The 15,373-nt window shown below is 49.7% G+C and overlaps 3 protein-coding genes across 3 annotated transcripts; 1 reads left to right on the top strand and 2 right to left on the bottom strand.

Annotated features, from left to right (window-relative positions):
* Window positions 1–1,084: 1,084 nt before the first annotated feature.
* Window positions 1,085–2,407, bottom strand: ENH_00015380 (emp24/gp25L/p24 family domain-containing, transmembrane protein, putative; the record flags this gene model as incomplete). The annotated part of the gene is made up of 5 exons (XM_013584330.1): window positions 1,085–1,194; window positions 1,414–1,492; window positions 1,655–1,759; window positions 1,866–2,083; window positions 2,212–2,407. The coding sequence occupies 5 exons, from the start codon at window positions 2,405–2,407 to the stop codon at window positions 1,085–1,087; spliced, it is 708 nt and encodes a 235-aa protein (XP_013439784.1).
* A 3,573-nt stretch (window positions 2,408–5,980) lies between these two features.
* ENH_00015370 (hypothetical protein, conserved) lies at window positions 5,981–7,256 on the top strand (the record flags this gene model as incomplete). The annotated part of the gene is made up of 3 exons (XM_013584329.1): window positions 5,981–6,532; window positions 6,917–6,990; window positions 7,133–7,256. The coding sequence occupies 3 exons, from the start codon at window positions 5,981–5,983 to the stop codon at window positions 7,254–7,256; spliced, it is 750 nt and encodes a 249-aa protein (XP_013439783.1).
* A 1,289-nt stretch (window positions 7,257–8,545) lies between these two features.
* On the bottom strand, window positions 8,546–14,808 carry ENH_00015360 (cyclophilin, putative; the record flags this gene model as incomplete). The annotated part of the gene is made up of 14 exons (XM_013584328.1): window positions 8,546–8,614; window positions 8,852–9,063; window positions 9,510–9,740; window positions 10,038–10,138; window positions 10,330–10,397; window positions 10,689–10,766; window positions 11,018–11,221; window positions 11,468–11,602; window positions 12,232–12,493; window positions 12,950–13,059; window positions 13,245–13,324; window positions 13,572–13,688; window positions 13,865–14,002; window positions 14,145–14,808. The coding sequence occupies 14 exons, from the start codon at window positions 14,806–14,808 to the stop codon at window positions 8,546–8,548; spliced, it is 2,469 nt and encodes an 822-aa protein (XP_013439782.1).
* Between the last annotated feature and the right edge of the window lie 565 nt (window positions 14,809–15,373).

Below are 15,373 nucleotides of genomic sequence, written 5' to 3'. Positions count from 1 at the left end.
TTGAGTATGGACCCATTGAAGTCCTAAACGAGCACAAATTGTAAATAAGTGTGTTTCAGGGGCTGGGCTCCATGCGTGTCAATGCTTTTCGCATGTTCGCATGGCTATATCGTTCACGTCCTGTTCACCCTTTTACTATCAGAAAGTTCCACCATTCGAAATGATGCGATTTAGGGTGTGTCCGCTGGTGAGTTCCTTGAAGACGACGCTGAGGCATAATCCAGAAAGTGGTACGAAATGTGCATGCATTTACATAAATAACGGCGGAGGGTGCTTGAACTACATTAAAAAGATTCCCCAGTGGACGCGGTGGTCCGTCCTACCAATTGAAAGGCATGCGAATGCGCGGTGGACACATCTTCCCTCTTCCGGGTCTGGAGCAAATAGACGTCGAGAGCAGCCATCCCAACAGAGCAGCTGCTTCGACTTGCCTGCTTCTTTATTAAACATAACATTTGTGAAATCCTAATTCAAGGTATTCAACACCGTAGGCTCTAGCCTGCGGACCTTCAACAGCACATAGGGAAAAAGAAGCGTCCCTTCAGCTCCTTCCACATCCCCACCCGAGAATTCCGCCGCCATCTATGCTATTCATTCAAAATCATGTATGCCACAAGTCCTGACGTTTCTTCGCTGTGAAGCTGCTTCGAGCTACTTATACTGCATCTCCAGATGCATGCTTGCTCCTAAAAAGCAGATTTCTGCAAGCCCCATGCTGCATCCTACTTTGAGTAGCCTTAATGCTTTCTTCCATGCTTGCTGCCCTCGATCAGTCCTTTCGGTGTGCGGTTCTCCAAACACGAGCGTGTTAGCGGAGTGCAGTGAAACTTTCGTGAGCTGGTGGCCTCTCTAAGCTACGAAAAATCGTCTGTGTGCCTGGAACTGTGAAGCGGCAGCAAAGAAGCACACTTTCTAGAGGCTTCATATGAAATCGTAAGTGCACTAAGTCATTCTGGAGACAGGTTGCGTCACGTTGCACGCACTGGGAGCGCTTAATAATAGTTCCACCTGCGCTTGGGTTAGCTGAAAGCACTCCTTGCTGAAGTCAAATGAATATCTGCCTTCTGCTGAACACCTTGCCACGCTAAGCCGTAACGAGCGCTGTAGCCGCTCCAACTATGCTTGGGTCAACCGCCAACCACTTCCAATAAACACCTATGCTGAACCAGTCCACCAGGTACTTCGGAAAAAGCCCTTAACGAGGCGAAAAACCCGAAAAACGGCATTCCCGTTATAGTAGTATTTCCGTGCACTCGGCTTATCAATTCGAAAACTAGCGTGCTCGTGTGCAAGAGAGTCAAGGGCTTGCGAGGAGCAAAGCTCCTCTCCTGTCTTCCCCATGCATCACTCATATGATTTTATGGGCATGGAAATAGCGTACTAAGTAGAAAATGCTCACCAAGGTGCACGCACAAAGCAGCAGAAGTTGCAAAACCGAAAACCATACAACTCGACTGTTGATTGCTTCGCTCGTTCGTTGGAATCTTTCTTCCTGCAACACAGCAAAACCCGGCATCTTGTGAAACTGCGTTCGTTTGCACGACCCTCATCCTATTGCACCGCCATTTCTCCAACAAAAGGGTGTTTCTGCCAACTGACAGCAATACGAAATCCCTAACTGGCAAGAAACGAATATGGCGAGTTCGCTGCTGACCTGGACGCGCTCATAGTCGTTTTCCGCCTGCATAGCTTCCAATCGGCGGGCAATCGCTTGCAGCTTCAGGTGAACACTGTTGACATGCTCCTTTTTAGCTAGGTCCTGATTAGATGGAACAGCATAACGTACAACATACTTTTACCAGAGGAAAGAGCCCCAAGATGTGCTAAAGAGATATTCTCAGAGCTGTCGTGCAAACAGATCTCACGTCGATGTTGATGTCTGTGTCGCCTAGCTCAATGGAAAGAGACCACTTGAGCAGCTGGGTGTTAAACCACTTCGAAGAGGCGCAAGAAATGCAAACTTGGTACTCGCCAGTCGTGGTCGTCATGTGGGTGACCTTTCCCTCTGCGTCTGCTGGTAGTACTTCTCGGCTGTACACGCTGCGACCGCTCGGGTCCTTGAATATGATACTGCAGGTCACACCTAGATACACAAAAAACAGTGCAACACGAAATCACCGTAAGCCTCACACAGTTTCATGCACAAGCCGCAGTAGAGCGCCCAGATGATCAGCCCGTTTCGCACAAACAGGTAAGGACACTCAAACTCACCTGGATTTTCGTGGTTCTTATACGAAGCCGTAAGTGCCACTCCAGTTGGGACGCTTTCAATAAAGCATTTGTCCTGAGATTCCTGCACGTAGAAGTAAGCCGCTGATACTGAGTGGGCAAGGTAGCCCAACGCCAGAACCATGGCAGCTGCAGCCCGAAGAGGAGGCAAGCCCCCAATCCTCTGCAACGTCCTCATTGCGCGTGTGAGAAAAAAGCTGACAAGAAGCTGAACTATGCGAGCAATTGCGAAAACTGGAGAGCCTCTACGGGGCGTAGCGATGAGGTGCCCGTTCCTTCTTAACCACGATCCAGCGTCGAACGTGCCTCCACACACGGCTGAATGGCCTCAGTAGAAACCTCAGGAAAAATACGCGATCAAATCTGCCGTTGTCTGAAGCTGCCTCACACTTGCCACGAGCGGCGACGACTCAGTACAACTAAACAATAGGCGGAGCGACCTCGGAAGCCATGGGAAGCCCTCGTGTCCCACTTTTCCTTGATAACATAAATACCAAACCCAAATTCCAACGGTACCAACAGCGACGTGAAAAAGTGTGGCCCAGACCAAACATTCCGTTCGTCCCAAGTGCAGCGGCATGCACCGAAGTGGCCAGATGTGGTGCTTGGCACCACTATATGCTTTGATTTCACGGTGAAGACTCGCAATCAGCACCGCAATTTCAAAATAAGGCAACCTTTAGCTAAATTATTACTGTCTGTAGGAACTGGCTGGATCCTGATGGCGGCAAGGCACAAGTAGCAGTGACTGGGGCTTTGCGAGACAGCAGCTTGCCGCATCAACGCCCTGAGGAAAAGCTATAGTTCTGCTAATGTTGAGGGCTCAAACTCAAATAGTTGCACGTTTACTTACATGTTTGTTGATAATATGGTATCAGACGTGTAGTCCCACATGCTTACTTAGAAAAATTGCTACTTGTGTAGGCAGCTCCTGCACAAACACTCAGCTCGCCAAACCACCGTTCACTCGCAATTTTCGTAGGAAAAAACATCTTACTGCCAAGTCAAGAAAAAGCCTTAGTTTTTAATGGAGAACTACAGCGTTGGTTCCACGGAACAAAGGCAGCTTGACGAAGAGAGTCAAGCTCTCGCTGCCGACTACTTCTCGGCAAACCAAAGCAACAGATGCCCATGCTTCAGAGGGGGCATGTAACACTTTAATTTCTGCGCTGGCTTCAGGCCATAACAAACTTGCAGGAGAAAGGTGCAATTGATGCTGATTTTTCCACCCTGGGGATTCGCGCTCGAGCCAGATGGTGCAAAGCTTACACTGCCCTTTTGCTGTGCAAGCCGGCATGCAGGCGTGTCGCTAATGAGTTAATATAACTCAAAGGCCTGCACATCCTCGAAGACTCTCAATGACGAGGTGGATTCCCTAGTCCCAGTTTAAAAGTGTAGCCCCATACCCAACAATTCTGACCAGCACCGCCTTAGCCATTGGACAGAACTGCTCACAAGAAGCGTTGGTAACTCTCTAAATTACTTTTGGCTAGTGCGTAGGCGCTCAAGCTCCTGCTGAAAAGTCAGGCATGTTTCTGAGCAGGCTACGCATGGGAACGATCCAGCAATTTGCAGCATGAACATAGGCGTAGGTAGCGCACGCATCTTTACGCTTCTCATTTGAGAGCCACGTAGGTTTCCGTTCAACAAATACCTATACGAAGGGACGTTTACTTGAGTAGACGTAACTGCTCCGTACATCTTGTCGGTGAGCCGTCGAATGTGGCAATGCAGTTGACTCCTTTACACTAGAACACCTCTTCCATTCTTCACTAATCCCAACCTCGCAGTCAGCTCCCGTTAGGCACCTTCTTGCTCAGTGTGCTGCTTGTTGACGGTGCTCGTTCCATGTCCCACAACGGCCTCTCAAGTTGTGACCGCTTTCGAGAGGTTTCTGATAACTGTGGCCAAATGTGGTAAGCTATAAAACTGATGTAACAGCCTGACTGTTACAAAAGAATCGAATTGCGCAGGTATAAGGAAACGTACTTAAGCAAAACAACTGTACCAAACGGCACTGCGACTATGTTACGGGCGGCCGCTTCTCCCCTGTAGACCCCGCTTTTCCACGACGGTGAGAATTTAGGACCACACTACAAGGCACATTAAAAAATTCGACACTAGCAATCCATCATTTCAAGCTATTCACACGGGTCTGCGCGAAGGTTTCAAATCATCGTCATCTGTAGGGAGGGCCTGGCTCAGTCTCAGGGCGTATTATTCGTTCGTCTCATGACACTCAACCATAGCTTCGCTGTACAGGCAACAGAAAGTGCATATTTGCTGCAGCGTGCGCGCGCGTGAAGGTAAAACGCGATCGTTCATTACCGATGTGCATTCACACGAAAGCATCGTGCGGTAGTTGGTGTTGCAACTACTCGGCTACTGCTCCAGGGAGACATTTCGAAAATGAATGAGAAACGACATATTTTCATTTGCTTTGACTCCTCTTCCCGATGCGACAATTTTTTGAAACCAACGTCAGCACGAGGTATGCAAGACAGGCACCAGCCAGCCTTGAGAGGGACCACTACAGTGTTTGCGAGACCTTACATCTTATGAAAAACACCAGAAGAAGCAAAATATAATGTCCATGCAAAAGGCGCCCAAGACGCCGAAGTGACTTTCAATCCTGTGGGAGCGACGGGAGGGGCCCCTTCCCACCACGCCGCCTAGGGGCCCACCATATGGAACGAGCGTCGTTTTACGCCATGTCGACGCCAATATTCTGTTTTGTTCTGCTTTCCAGTTGCTTATGGCTGCTATCTGTGAGTTCCACCGGGAATGCTGCGCTGGAGAGTGCACCAGCGCCTTCTTGTATCGAGTTGGACTGCTCCAAGCTGTTTCCTCTGCATGAGTTATTGAGCTGCCTGTCCCCCCTAGTTTAGGAGCCATAATATTTGTGTGGATTGGCGTGTGAAATGGATCTAAAATGCCACCTCCATGCATTTGCCTATTCCAGCCTCGCCTACTGTTCCCGTACGACGATTACAGGGGCCCGCTAGGCTCTGTGTCGATCGTCTGCTTAGGTGTTTGCGTGGAGGTGTTGTGTTTTTTTTTATGTTTTCTATGGGGAGTGGTGTGCATCCATCGTAGTTATTCGCAGCACCACTGGGCACTGCTGCCCTTACCTCTTCTCGTCTTCGATCTGTGTATACTGTTTAGTGGCGCCGCACGCTTTGTGCGATCTTATGCGTGGCTTCTGCCATCTGAGAAGCGGCTGCGTGTGATAGTTTTGTTGGGCGTGGCGTCGCGCCTTCTACTGTGTGTCTTATTTTCCCTACACATTCTCGGGAAGGTACCACTGGTGACGCTGCTGGGAGTGTCGGCTGCGAGCTACAGCAGTAGCACTGCCCTAAACATTGACAGGAACGATGCATACACGTGGGCACGCCTACAGTGCTGGGACCTGGTGGTGCTGCTGCAGCTGGGGACACTCTGTCTCCAGTCTCTGCCGTTCCCTGCAGCTCAGACACTCGCTTCCTTCCTGTCCAACTCTTATGCATGCACTTGGCCTCTTTGGGTCCTTGCGGGGGGCCACTTGTGTTGCTGCCTGCTTCTGGGCCTACTGCTGTTGCGAGATGCTTTGCTTCAGCAGAATACCATAACACGCGTTCTCGTGCACTTGTCTGAGATGCATGCGGTAGCGTTCTTGCTGTGCATAATCGCACTGTCGCAGTGGCTGTCCGTGCACTTGAATTCACGATTTGTGGTATTTGTCTCGGCTGGAGTTGCCTCGTTTTTTCTCCTGATGCTGTTTGCTGCTTTTGTCTCTATTTGCTTCATCGCCAATCACTCCCGCGCCCTCACAGACGACGTCGAGCAGCGGGCTCCCAACGATAGGGGCATCAGCAGCCTGCCTGCGTCTTCCGCGGCAGCAGCTGCCGCAGCAGTTGGCCCTCCCCTCATGTGTGACATGAAGCTTACCCTTGAAAGGGTCAGCGAGCACTTTTATAGAATCGGGGGACCAGCAGAGGGGCCTTCAGCGCATGACCACCTGCAGGCCCAAGGGCCCCTATATGGCGAACCCCTGAAGACCAGCAACCCAACTGCAGTGCAGGATTCCACTGGAGAAGGGAATCCTTTACAATGGGCACCACCAGGTGGCACTACTACCGACCAGGAAGAGACGATAGAAGGAGACCCGCAAGATACGCTCACACAGGGCGCAGCAGAGGCAGATGTAACAACAGCCGTCGATGTGCAACCAGCGGCAGGAGCAAATGCTGCTCCTACTGATGTGACTCCATCAGAGGAAAAATTGCTGCGGGAATCAGAGCTATGCATCATCTGCTGCAACACGGTAGGGTGTTTGTACATGTTTGTACACCCGACAGGCGTTTGTAACTCCAGGAATTTGGCATTTCTAACACTGGGAGTGCAATATAGATTGCGTGTAGTACAGCGCACGTGCATTTGAAATACATAATATAAAAGATTAGGGGGCCTGTGACAGGAGGAGCGTGTATACGAGTAGAAAACGATGGCAACCATACAAGCTGCTGTGTGCCCGAGGAGCCATATATAAGTACATGAAACATGAAGCCCATGCGTTTCTTTGTTAGCATTCAAAGGAGCATATGCAATACAAAGCACAGACACGCACTGTAGACTGCTCGAAAGGTGTCTGCACGAGGCACATGCATGCTGTCTGAGCTGAAACTGTGCATGCATTGAATGATTGCAGATGGCGAGTGCCGTGCTTCTCTTCTGCGGACATGGAGGTCTCTGTTTTTCGTGCGCTCAGACATGCTTCCATAGGTAAGATCCAATCCTAGCTGCTGCAGTTACTAGTGGAGGCTCTCGTGTCACAGCTCGTCTGCTCCACACACTGCATGAGCGTGGAGTTGCATAGTGTTCAGTAGGGCTCTGCATATGGTCCAAACGAATTTTTTTCGTGCAGGAGCGGCCTCTGCCCTACTTGCCGCTGTCCGGTGAAAGGAGTTCTGGAGTTAAAGGACAGAGAAGGAAACCAAATGGTTGAAGGCGCGCAGCTTGAGGGAGTGGTCAGGGATGTCGCCAGCTAAAAAGCTACTGTTGCTGACGAACCGTATCGCTGCTGCACTACCAGTAACGGATGCAGAAGTAAAAAGAGTCTGGATGAACCCGATATTTTTTAATTCGAAGCCTCATGCAGCTTAGGGCCTTTCTAGACGCTGTTTCTGACATGCACATTCTAGGTAGGTTATTAGCAGCAGCAGCGTTAGTAGCAGCAAAAACAGCGCTGGATTAGCAGCGCGAACGCATCCGCATGTGTCTGCGCACTAAACAATCATCCGCGCTGTGAGCAATTACCAAGCCCAGCAGCACACGGATGAGATGTTTCTGATGCCCCGCAAACGTGTACAGGATGCTTGTTCTGCGTGCTATCTCTGCGGCGCGCATGCAAGCACATGCATGTGTGCAGATGCACATAATCCCCTGCTGCTGCTGAGTGGGCTACGTGCATTTAAAACAAGAATATTTATTTGTGCGCATAGTGCTGCAATGCATGCAAGGAGCAATGAGGCCGAGCAGCAGCAGCACGGTGCAGATGCTTGAGGCTTCGCAGTAGGCTTGCCTTCATGTGTATAGATCTAGGCGTGGATTTCTTTTTGGTGTCAAGGCATGCCAGCGCGACTGCTCATGCACAGGGAGAACGCACGTGTAGCGGATCGCTACCTATGGAAACTAACGGACATGCGCATACGGTCAAATGACCATATGGCTGCATCATTTTATCCATTTATTCATCTGTGCATGACAGTTGCGTGCATTGGTGTATGAGCATTATGTTAGCGGCTTGTGTAGGAGGGCGCATGCGTGTAGCCGTTTGCGCTGTGTCGTGTTGGTACGTTCATGTGCCACGAGAAAGAGGAACACACGCCAGTACAGAGCAAGCAGCTTTATGTAGTATGCTTGCAAATTTGTTAGTACACCCATGTAGGTGAGCGCGTTTTGCTTCCTCTCATCTGCTTGAGCTCACGCCTAAGTTGGACGGTTTGGCACACAGCAGCGGGCAAGTATCTACGAAAGTGCACAAGGCCACAAAGCCGTAACAAACTTTGCGTGGCTGCGTACACAGGCCGGTAAATGAGGAAGGTGGTTACGAGTAACACGTGTGGCACGTGTGTTACGAATGGATGTCTACGGACATACATGCACGCGCCTATCTGAATAAGACGTTCAGCGCCTTCATCTAGACAAAATAACAAAGCATTAAAACATCATCTGGTCCTTGAAATACGGCGAAGTACCTAGCAGCAAAGCGCTGACTAGGTGGTAAGACTCTCTGGAAGCCTTCTGAAGGCTTCCAACCTGAAGAAGTAAAGGAATATTAAGAAGTAATTTTGATGGTCAGCAGCTTCACGTCTTGCAGAGGCTTGTCGTTCATGTTAGTTTTCACCTGCGAATACACGTCGAAAGACACACGAGATATCGTCTTGGACCCGGACAAGAAAAAGGAACAAAAACATTATATGGACGGCGTGCATGCATGCCGATTAGTGGAGATAACCAGAAGCTTGTATATGGGGTCGAATGAATTTTCAGCGGTTAGCCAGAACACTTCATGCATCCTTTATCTGTTCTGGCATTCACGCTCAAGCCGGGAAACAATGGAGGCTAGTCTAAGGATGCATACTCCTTCGATCTTCAGTACAACATCCGCGCCATGCGTGACTCTGCCAAAGACAGTGTGCTTCATGTCCAGCCATGGACACGGCACAGTGGTGATGAAAAACTGAGATCCGTTGGTATTGGGACCCGCATTCGCCATGGACAAAGTGAAAGGCCTGTCGTGCTTCAGAGACCTGTGTAACTCGTCCTCAAAGTCGCCGCCCCAAATCGACTCCCCTGCAGAGATGTACAGAAAGTGGATCCCCAAGTAGTTCGGGCACAGGGCATATCATACGCAGATATATGAAATGTGCGCACAAATGCTTGCACGCATGTACAAAGAAAAACCCGGGAAGGATGCTACGCCCCACAAACCCGACAAGCTATAGGCGGTAGGTTGACAAAAACGGACAAGCTGAGTAATACACACATAAACAAAGAAAACCGCCAAAGAAGCACACGCACACAGACGCAAGAGGGCAAGTGCCAACATATTTGCTCCTCACATCGTCTGCATAGACGCTGGGTGGAGAAACAAGGCAGCACGTGTAAAACTGTGGCGGTGGTAAGGACAAAAATATTTGCTGCAGCCCCGTAGAAGCAATAACAAGGTAAATGAGGTAAAAAAGGCAAGTTGTGTTGGAGGTTGGCAGAAGAGTAGCGAAGCCTCGAAAAACCCTTACCGCCCGTTCCATCTCCATTGGGATCTCCCGTTTGAATCATAAAGCCCTTAATGACTCTGTGGAAGAGCATGTTATCATAATAGCCATTCCGCGCATGAACTGTGAAGTTCTCCACGGTTTTGGGACACTCAGTTCCAAACAGTTTGACGCGAATGTCACCAAAAGTCGTGTGCAGCGTGGCCGTCGAACCCACACGCTGGGCGGGAGTCATTGCAGAGTGTCCAGATGCAGCTGCAGCAGCCGAAAGAACAGGAGCAACAACGCCAGTCAATGAAACATGCGCCAACGAAAACACAAAAGCCACCTACAAATAAGGAGAATGCGCAAGCAGATACACACACAATGAAACAAACAAGGACACAAATGATCATGCAAACAAACTGAAGGGGTGGAGGAAATCAGTAGCTTTGAGACGGCACAAAGTACCAAAGCCAAGAAGAACACCAGCAAGCAAGCTGCGCCTGCAAAACCCTAAGCTGAACACAAGCACTACACTAGGAGCCAGGAGCTCTACTTGACATGACGCACCGCCTAGTGATTCCTGCTCCTCCTTAGAAGGCTTCTCATTAAAGATGTCGCGCGTGTCTAATATGTCCTCGGACGGAACTTCTGGGGTGAAAAAGTAGACCCTAAAAGGAGGAAGGATTCAGCACGAAGACTCAAAGGCTTGACACACCAGTCGGGCCCTGGGTCCACGGCACGCAGCCGTGCTGGAAAATATCGCTCTGAGAAAAATCTGTCTTCGAAACACCAGATAGAGGAAACCAACAGAAAGTGCCTAGATTTCACGGCCTTTAGGGTACAGGTTCTGGTGTCTAACCGTTTTTTCTTGAACGCCGATGCGATCAAAATTGCATCGTTGGAACCCCCTGTGGCTTTGGCAAGTCGCTGCATAAAACCCCGGAAACAGTTAACGAGAAAGAGCAAGTAAAGGTGGACACGCAGTAGGACGCTTAGACGGAGGCAAACAAACATATTAAACATCAGACTGATGTGTAAGAAAACAAACGAAAAGCGAAAAGGTAAGGAATAAAAGCACGCAATCGGGAAAAATGTGAAGGAAGCAATAAACACCCAGAAGTCAAAAACAACGGGAAAAAGTATGAGGAAATGACGGAAGAAGAGTACAAGCTAAGCCACTGGCACAGCTGCAAAAAAATAAAAGCACGGAAGACATACGCGGCTTGCACAGGGCTGATGCAGAGCAATCGCCAGGTACCGCAAGCCTTGCTCGTGGCGACCGATGAAGCGGCAGACCTATAAACAAATCATGAACACTTAGACCCTGATATTCAGCTCCCGACCTTAAACAGTACGCACTAAACCTTAAACCCTATGTAACGAAGCCGAATCTATGGACTAAAAAGCTTGGCCTTTAGAAACTAAAAATTAACTGCCGATGCCTTGAAGTACCCTGAACCCTTGAAGACCGTCTTAGTCCGTAAAGTGCCAAACATGCAACCTTGTGGAAGCGGGAGCCCATAATTTAGAATTCAACAGTTTCTCACTTTATTGTCAAGTATATTTAGGACTTTAACCCCGAGAAGGACCGGATAGAGAAGAAAGGATGAAGAAGCATCAAACAGAAGGGTCTGGTGGAAACGAAGAGGGGAACGCGATAGCTCCTTCTCAAGGGCCGCTCGCTGTTCGAAATCCAGTGCGTCTTGGTGCAGCATAACCGACTGAGGGTCTTTCTGGGCCATTTCGTAGAACTAAAAAAGCACACACGCCGCCCGTGCGCAGCACAGACTACCTGAACCCTAAGCACCCAAAGTTAAGCCCTGCATTAATTCTTCAAAGTTAAAGCTCCCAATAAGCTGCCCATACTGAGCTTTTGTACACTGCAGTTGAATCTCTACATTCTAACGATTATAGCCTGACCTTGAAACCCCTGAAAGCCGTAGACGCTAAAACCTTTACTCAAGACCCTGGCCCCGTGCTTTCCGCGTAAGAAATACCTGGAGCGTCTCGAGGTAGACTCGACTAAGCTTCGCCTTCCGGACACTGAAAACCCTCAAGTGGTAGTCGGCGCCAAAGACAGCCAGCCACTGCCCGTTAGGACTTGCGGCGATCGCCAGCGGGGTCGTTCCGTTCTGCGGCGCACCACAAATATAAAGCAAATTACCAGATACAGCAAAGCGCGCCTGTCTCTGTGCAAGCTGATATATATATTGAATCAGGTAGTCTGGGTACAGCAAAAAAAGTCCACAAATGTGCTCGGAATACCAGCATAGCAAACCCAATGGCAGTTTCTGAGGCCATCAAATACCCAAAAAGTAATAGCAATTCAACAGAAAACAGATCGACTTCGCTTACACCAAACACAGATACGCAACAAGGAACCTTCACAAGCTTGGGAAAAATCGTGTGGACAGTTCGATATTTAACCGCACAGGTGGAAACTTGCAGCAGGCAGGTCAGAGAAACCAGAGTAAGGCTAGGAAAGAAAGGGCACCAGCTAGATACGGACAGAATATGCATACACCTGCACAGATCATATGTGGACTTAAATATGTTTATGTATCCGCACTTATATATACACATCAAGCTTATATTTCAGTATATAAGCACAAAAATAATGCGCGCGCATATTTATATATATGGTCGCCTCTAAACATGCACGCATGCCTACTTGGTATGTGCATGCATACTTCCGTGTATACACATACATACATGAAAGGGACAAAATGGACAGGAGAAAACCACGGCAGAAACTACTTACTCTCTGTAGGTCAAAGAGGTGCGTTTCCGCCTTGAATTCAAAGCCTATCTGTGCTGGATGGCTCTCTTTAGAGACTCTACGGCCTGACTCTATACTCCACATTTCGAGCCCTCCGTCTTTGTCTGCTGAAAAGCAAATGTCAGTACCACCGACATGGGCCAACAAGCGCACGGGAGACGCGTGGAGAGAGAAGGTGACCACCGGCTTCGCGCAATGCAGCAACGGCTTCAGCACCACCACACTTGGGCTGTCTTTGTCCGATCTGCGGCGAACCATCGGCAGGCAGGGCACAGCAATGCAACGCAGCGCGTTAAATTCTTGCGTAGCGAGTTCTCAAGCGGGTCAAAATTCTGAGAAATGGTTTCTATCACATGCGTACCCTCAGGGTGTTTCGCTGGCTGCCAATCTGCATAAACTCGAGCTGCTGGTGGCGCATACAGTTGTACACACATCAAGCCCGTCTTCACCATATCAGCACTCCCATTTTTGCGCCAAGCTGTGGCTGTGTACGTATGCACGCATGACTTCGTTTGCACAAAACTTACCTGTGCCTTGATACCACTTGAATGCAAATACAATGATGCATACGTACACGCAACTACACTGAGTCAAAACAGCCATCTGTCTAGCCCAGCAAGTATATATTTTGCTGTTTAGGAAGCCGCATAAGTGGCTCGTTAGCCAGAAGAGTGCAGTGTGAGGTCTGGCATGTACGTACACCGCAACGAGGGGAGTTGGCTCTCCTTTTCTAGAGACGAACTCGCAGGCCCAGGGAACGAAGTCGAGTGAAACGAGGCAAGCCATGTCGAAATTACACACATCGAACATCTAAAGGCAAACAGAAACAATACAAACAAGCGAGTCCGTAGGAAAGAGAGAAAATATTCGAATTAGAAAGCAAAACAGCGATACAGTTCAAGCAGAATCAGCAGCAATATCTTGTTAGAGCAACTCGCTTCTCAGCCTAAACTGCAGCTGTAACAATGCCCAGCAGCACCACCACAGCAACAAACCCTCAAAGTTTTGTCAGCCCCAACAGATGCCGCGTGGTCTCCTCCGTCTTCTCTGGAGATGCACAGGCAGTGCAATTCTCCTGTGCACACCACCAAACCACAAGCCAAAAGACTAAACTTCACACCTTGTGACTGATGAAAATAATCCGCCTCAACACACAAATAAGTCGCAGTATCTAGCCACAGCCTCCAGCCGCAGCGAAAAGTGTACCCAGAGCGTCCCGTAGCAGCTAGCTGCAGCGGCTCAGTAAGCCAGCTTGCCGGGAGCACCTGTGACTTTAGGGTGGCTTGCCAATAACTACCTAGCTAGCTAGTTTTGGCACCTACCTATGTGGGCCCTAAAGTGCTTGACAAACTCTATGCCTCCCTCCTTCTGGATCCAAAATTTTACGTGCCCATCGACGGAACCGCTCAGAATGAAGTGGTGAGCAGAACTCGCCACGACTGCGCATCACACAACTTGAATTGTACGCCCTTACAGAGAGGATCCATAAAGCATCCAAGGAACTCCGCAGAAGACCAGCCTACGCTTTGGAACGTTGATTAAGGCCCCTGAGCTACGCAACGTGCTGGCTTAGGGCCGTTTCCTAGAGACGTCAGACTTAACGCCTAAAGCTTACCGAAGATAATTTGCTCTCTGTGCATGAAGCTCTTGCTGTACCTATTTGCACTTGGGAGCTGATCCAGCAGCAAAGCCTCATGTCTCAGGCGACGCCGCTTTCGCTGTGGGGCTCCGGAGGCCTCAATTGGTTTGGGACCTATACGCATGCACATTCTGATCCTCAGGTATGATTTATCAAACGCAAAAAAAGCTATACGCCCCGACAAACAGCCTATACGCTGAATGATCCACACACCTCTTAGGGTATATGGCTTAAGTGTTCAGTTTAAATGACGTACCGAACTCATCATCGCTGCTGCTGCTGTCGCTTTCTTGTGCTGCAGCCGTGGCCGGCGCAGGCTCATTGCTATTGCAATTGTTGTCCGACTTGCTGTTGCTGTTGTTGCTAATGATTTTGCCGCTGGTGTTGTTGGCTTCGTTGTTCTTACTGCTGCTGGCCGCATCGTGGGAAGACTTCTCCACACTGGGAGGCTGCTCAGCGGTGTTGCTGCCGCTACTTCTATTGCTGCGCTGACCGCCGCCGCTCTCTTTCCGACTGCTGCTGCCGTCGTGGCTGTGTTTGTTGCCGCTGCTTTTGTGGTCGTGCTTGTTGCTGGCGGTACCAGGCCTACTTTCCTTGTCGCCGCTGGAATGTTTATTACTGCTGCTGCCGCCCTTGCTGGAACTGCTGCTGTTGTGATGGTGGTGATGGGAGTGATGATGATGTGAACTTTTGTGGGCATCCTCGTGTAGCCTGTGGGCTCCGCTTCCGTCCTTGCTGCTGCTGCTGCTGCTGCTGCTGCTGCTGCTATGCCGGCTACTACTGGCTGCACCGTTGGGTTTGCTGCTGCTGCTGCTGCTGTCTCTGTGATGCAGCTCCTGATCATCTGGTGAGCCGCTGCGGCGCCGAGTCTTGCTGCTGCTGCTGCTGCTGCCGCTGCTGTTGGTGTGGTGGTGCGGCATTGTCCCCGCTCCCCACTACATGTACACCGCAAACACTGAACTCTATACCCTACGGCCTAAATCCTACCGGGAATATTCTAATTAAATTTATTGAGGCACAACCTCCTTGGTAGCAGGGCAGCAGCGGCAATCCTATCAAGATCCTCCGCGTTGGTTCAAGCCTCACTGTTCAGGGTTTAGGGTGCCGGGTTTGGAGGAATGTTCCCTTGTTGCAATATACGGACGATTTTTTCTGATAAGAAAGAGCAAGGAAGAAGGAGTCTGGGCTCCAGAGATTATGGTATAGAATTTGGGCCGATATCACCGTGGCAGACTGAGTCGTGACAGGACACCGGGGGGCCCCAGCCGTGGGGCCCCTTGGCCCCGAAGCTTTAAACCCTAGTTTCACACACAGAGAAATGCCCATTTTTTCCGTCTTCTGCAGCAGACTTCTAGTTGGTTAGTTTTTACGATTCGAGTTGTTGCTTGAAACGACCAGAAGTCATGCAGAACCCTTGCTGTTCATTTCTCGGACCCAAAGCAAACACGGCCGTAAAATCTCACGCTCAGACCCCAATTTTTCAGA

Source organism: Eimeria necatrix, genomic scaffold, assembly GCF_000499385.1.
Source record: "Eimeria necatrix Houghton genomic scaffold, Enh_scaff149, whole genome shotgun sequence".
In the NCBI taxonomy this organism is placed as follows: domain Eukaryota; phylum Apicomplexa; class Conoidasida; order Eucoccidiorida; family Eimeriidae; genus Eimeria; species Eimeria necatrix.
Note: the sequence above shows the minus strand (reverse complement) of the source record. Positions and strands in the feature narration are given on the sequence as shown.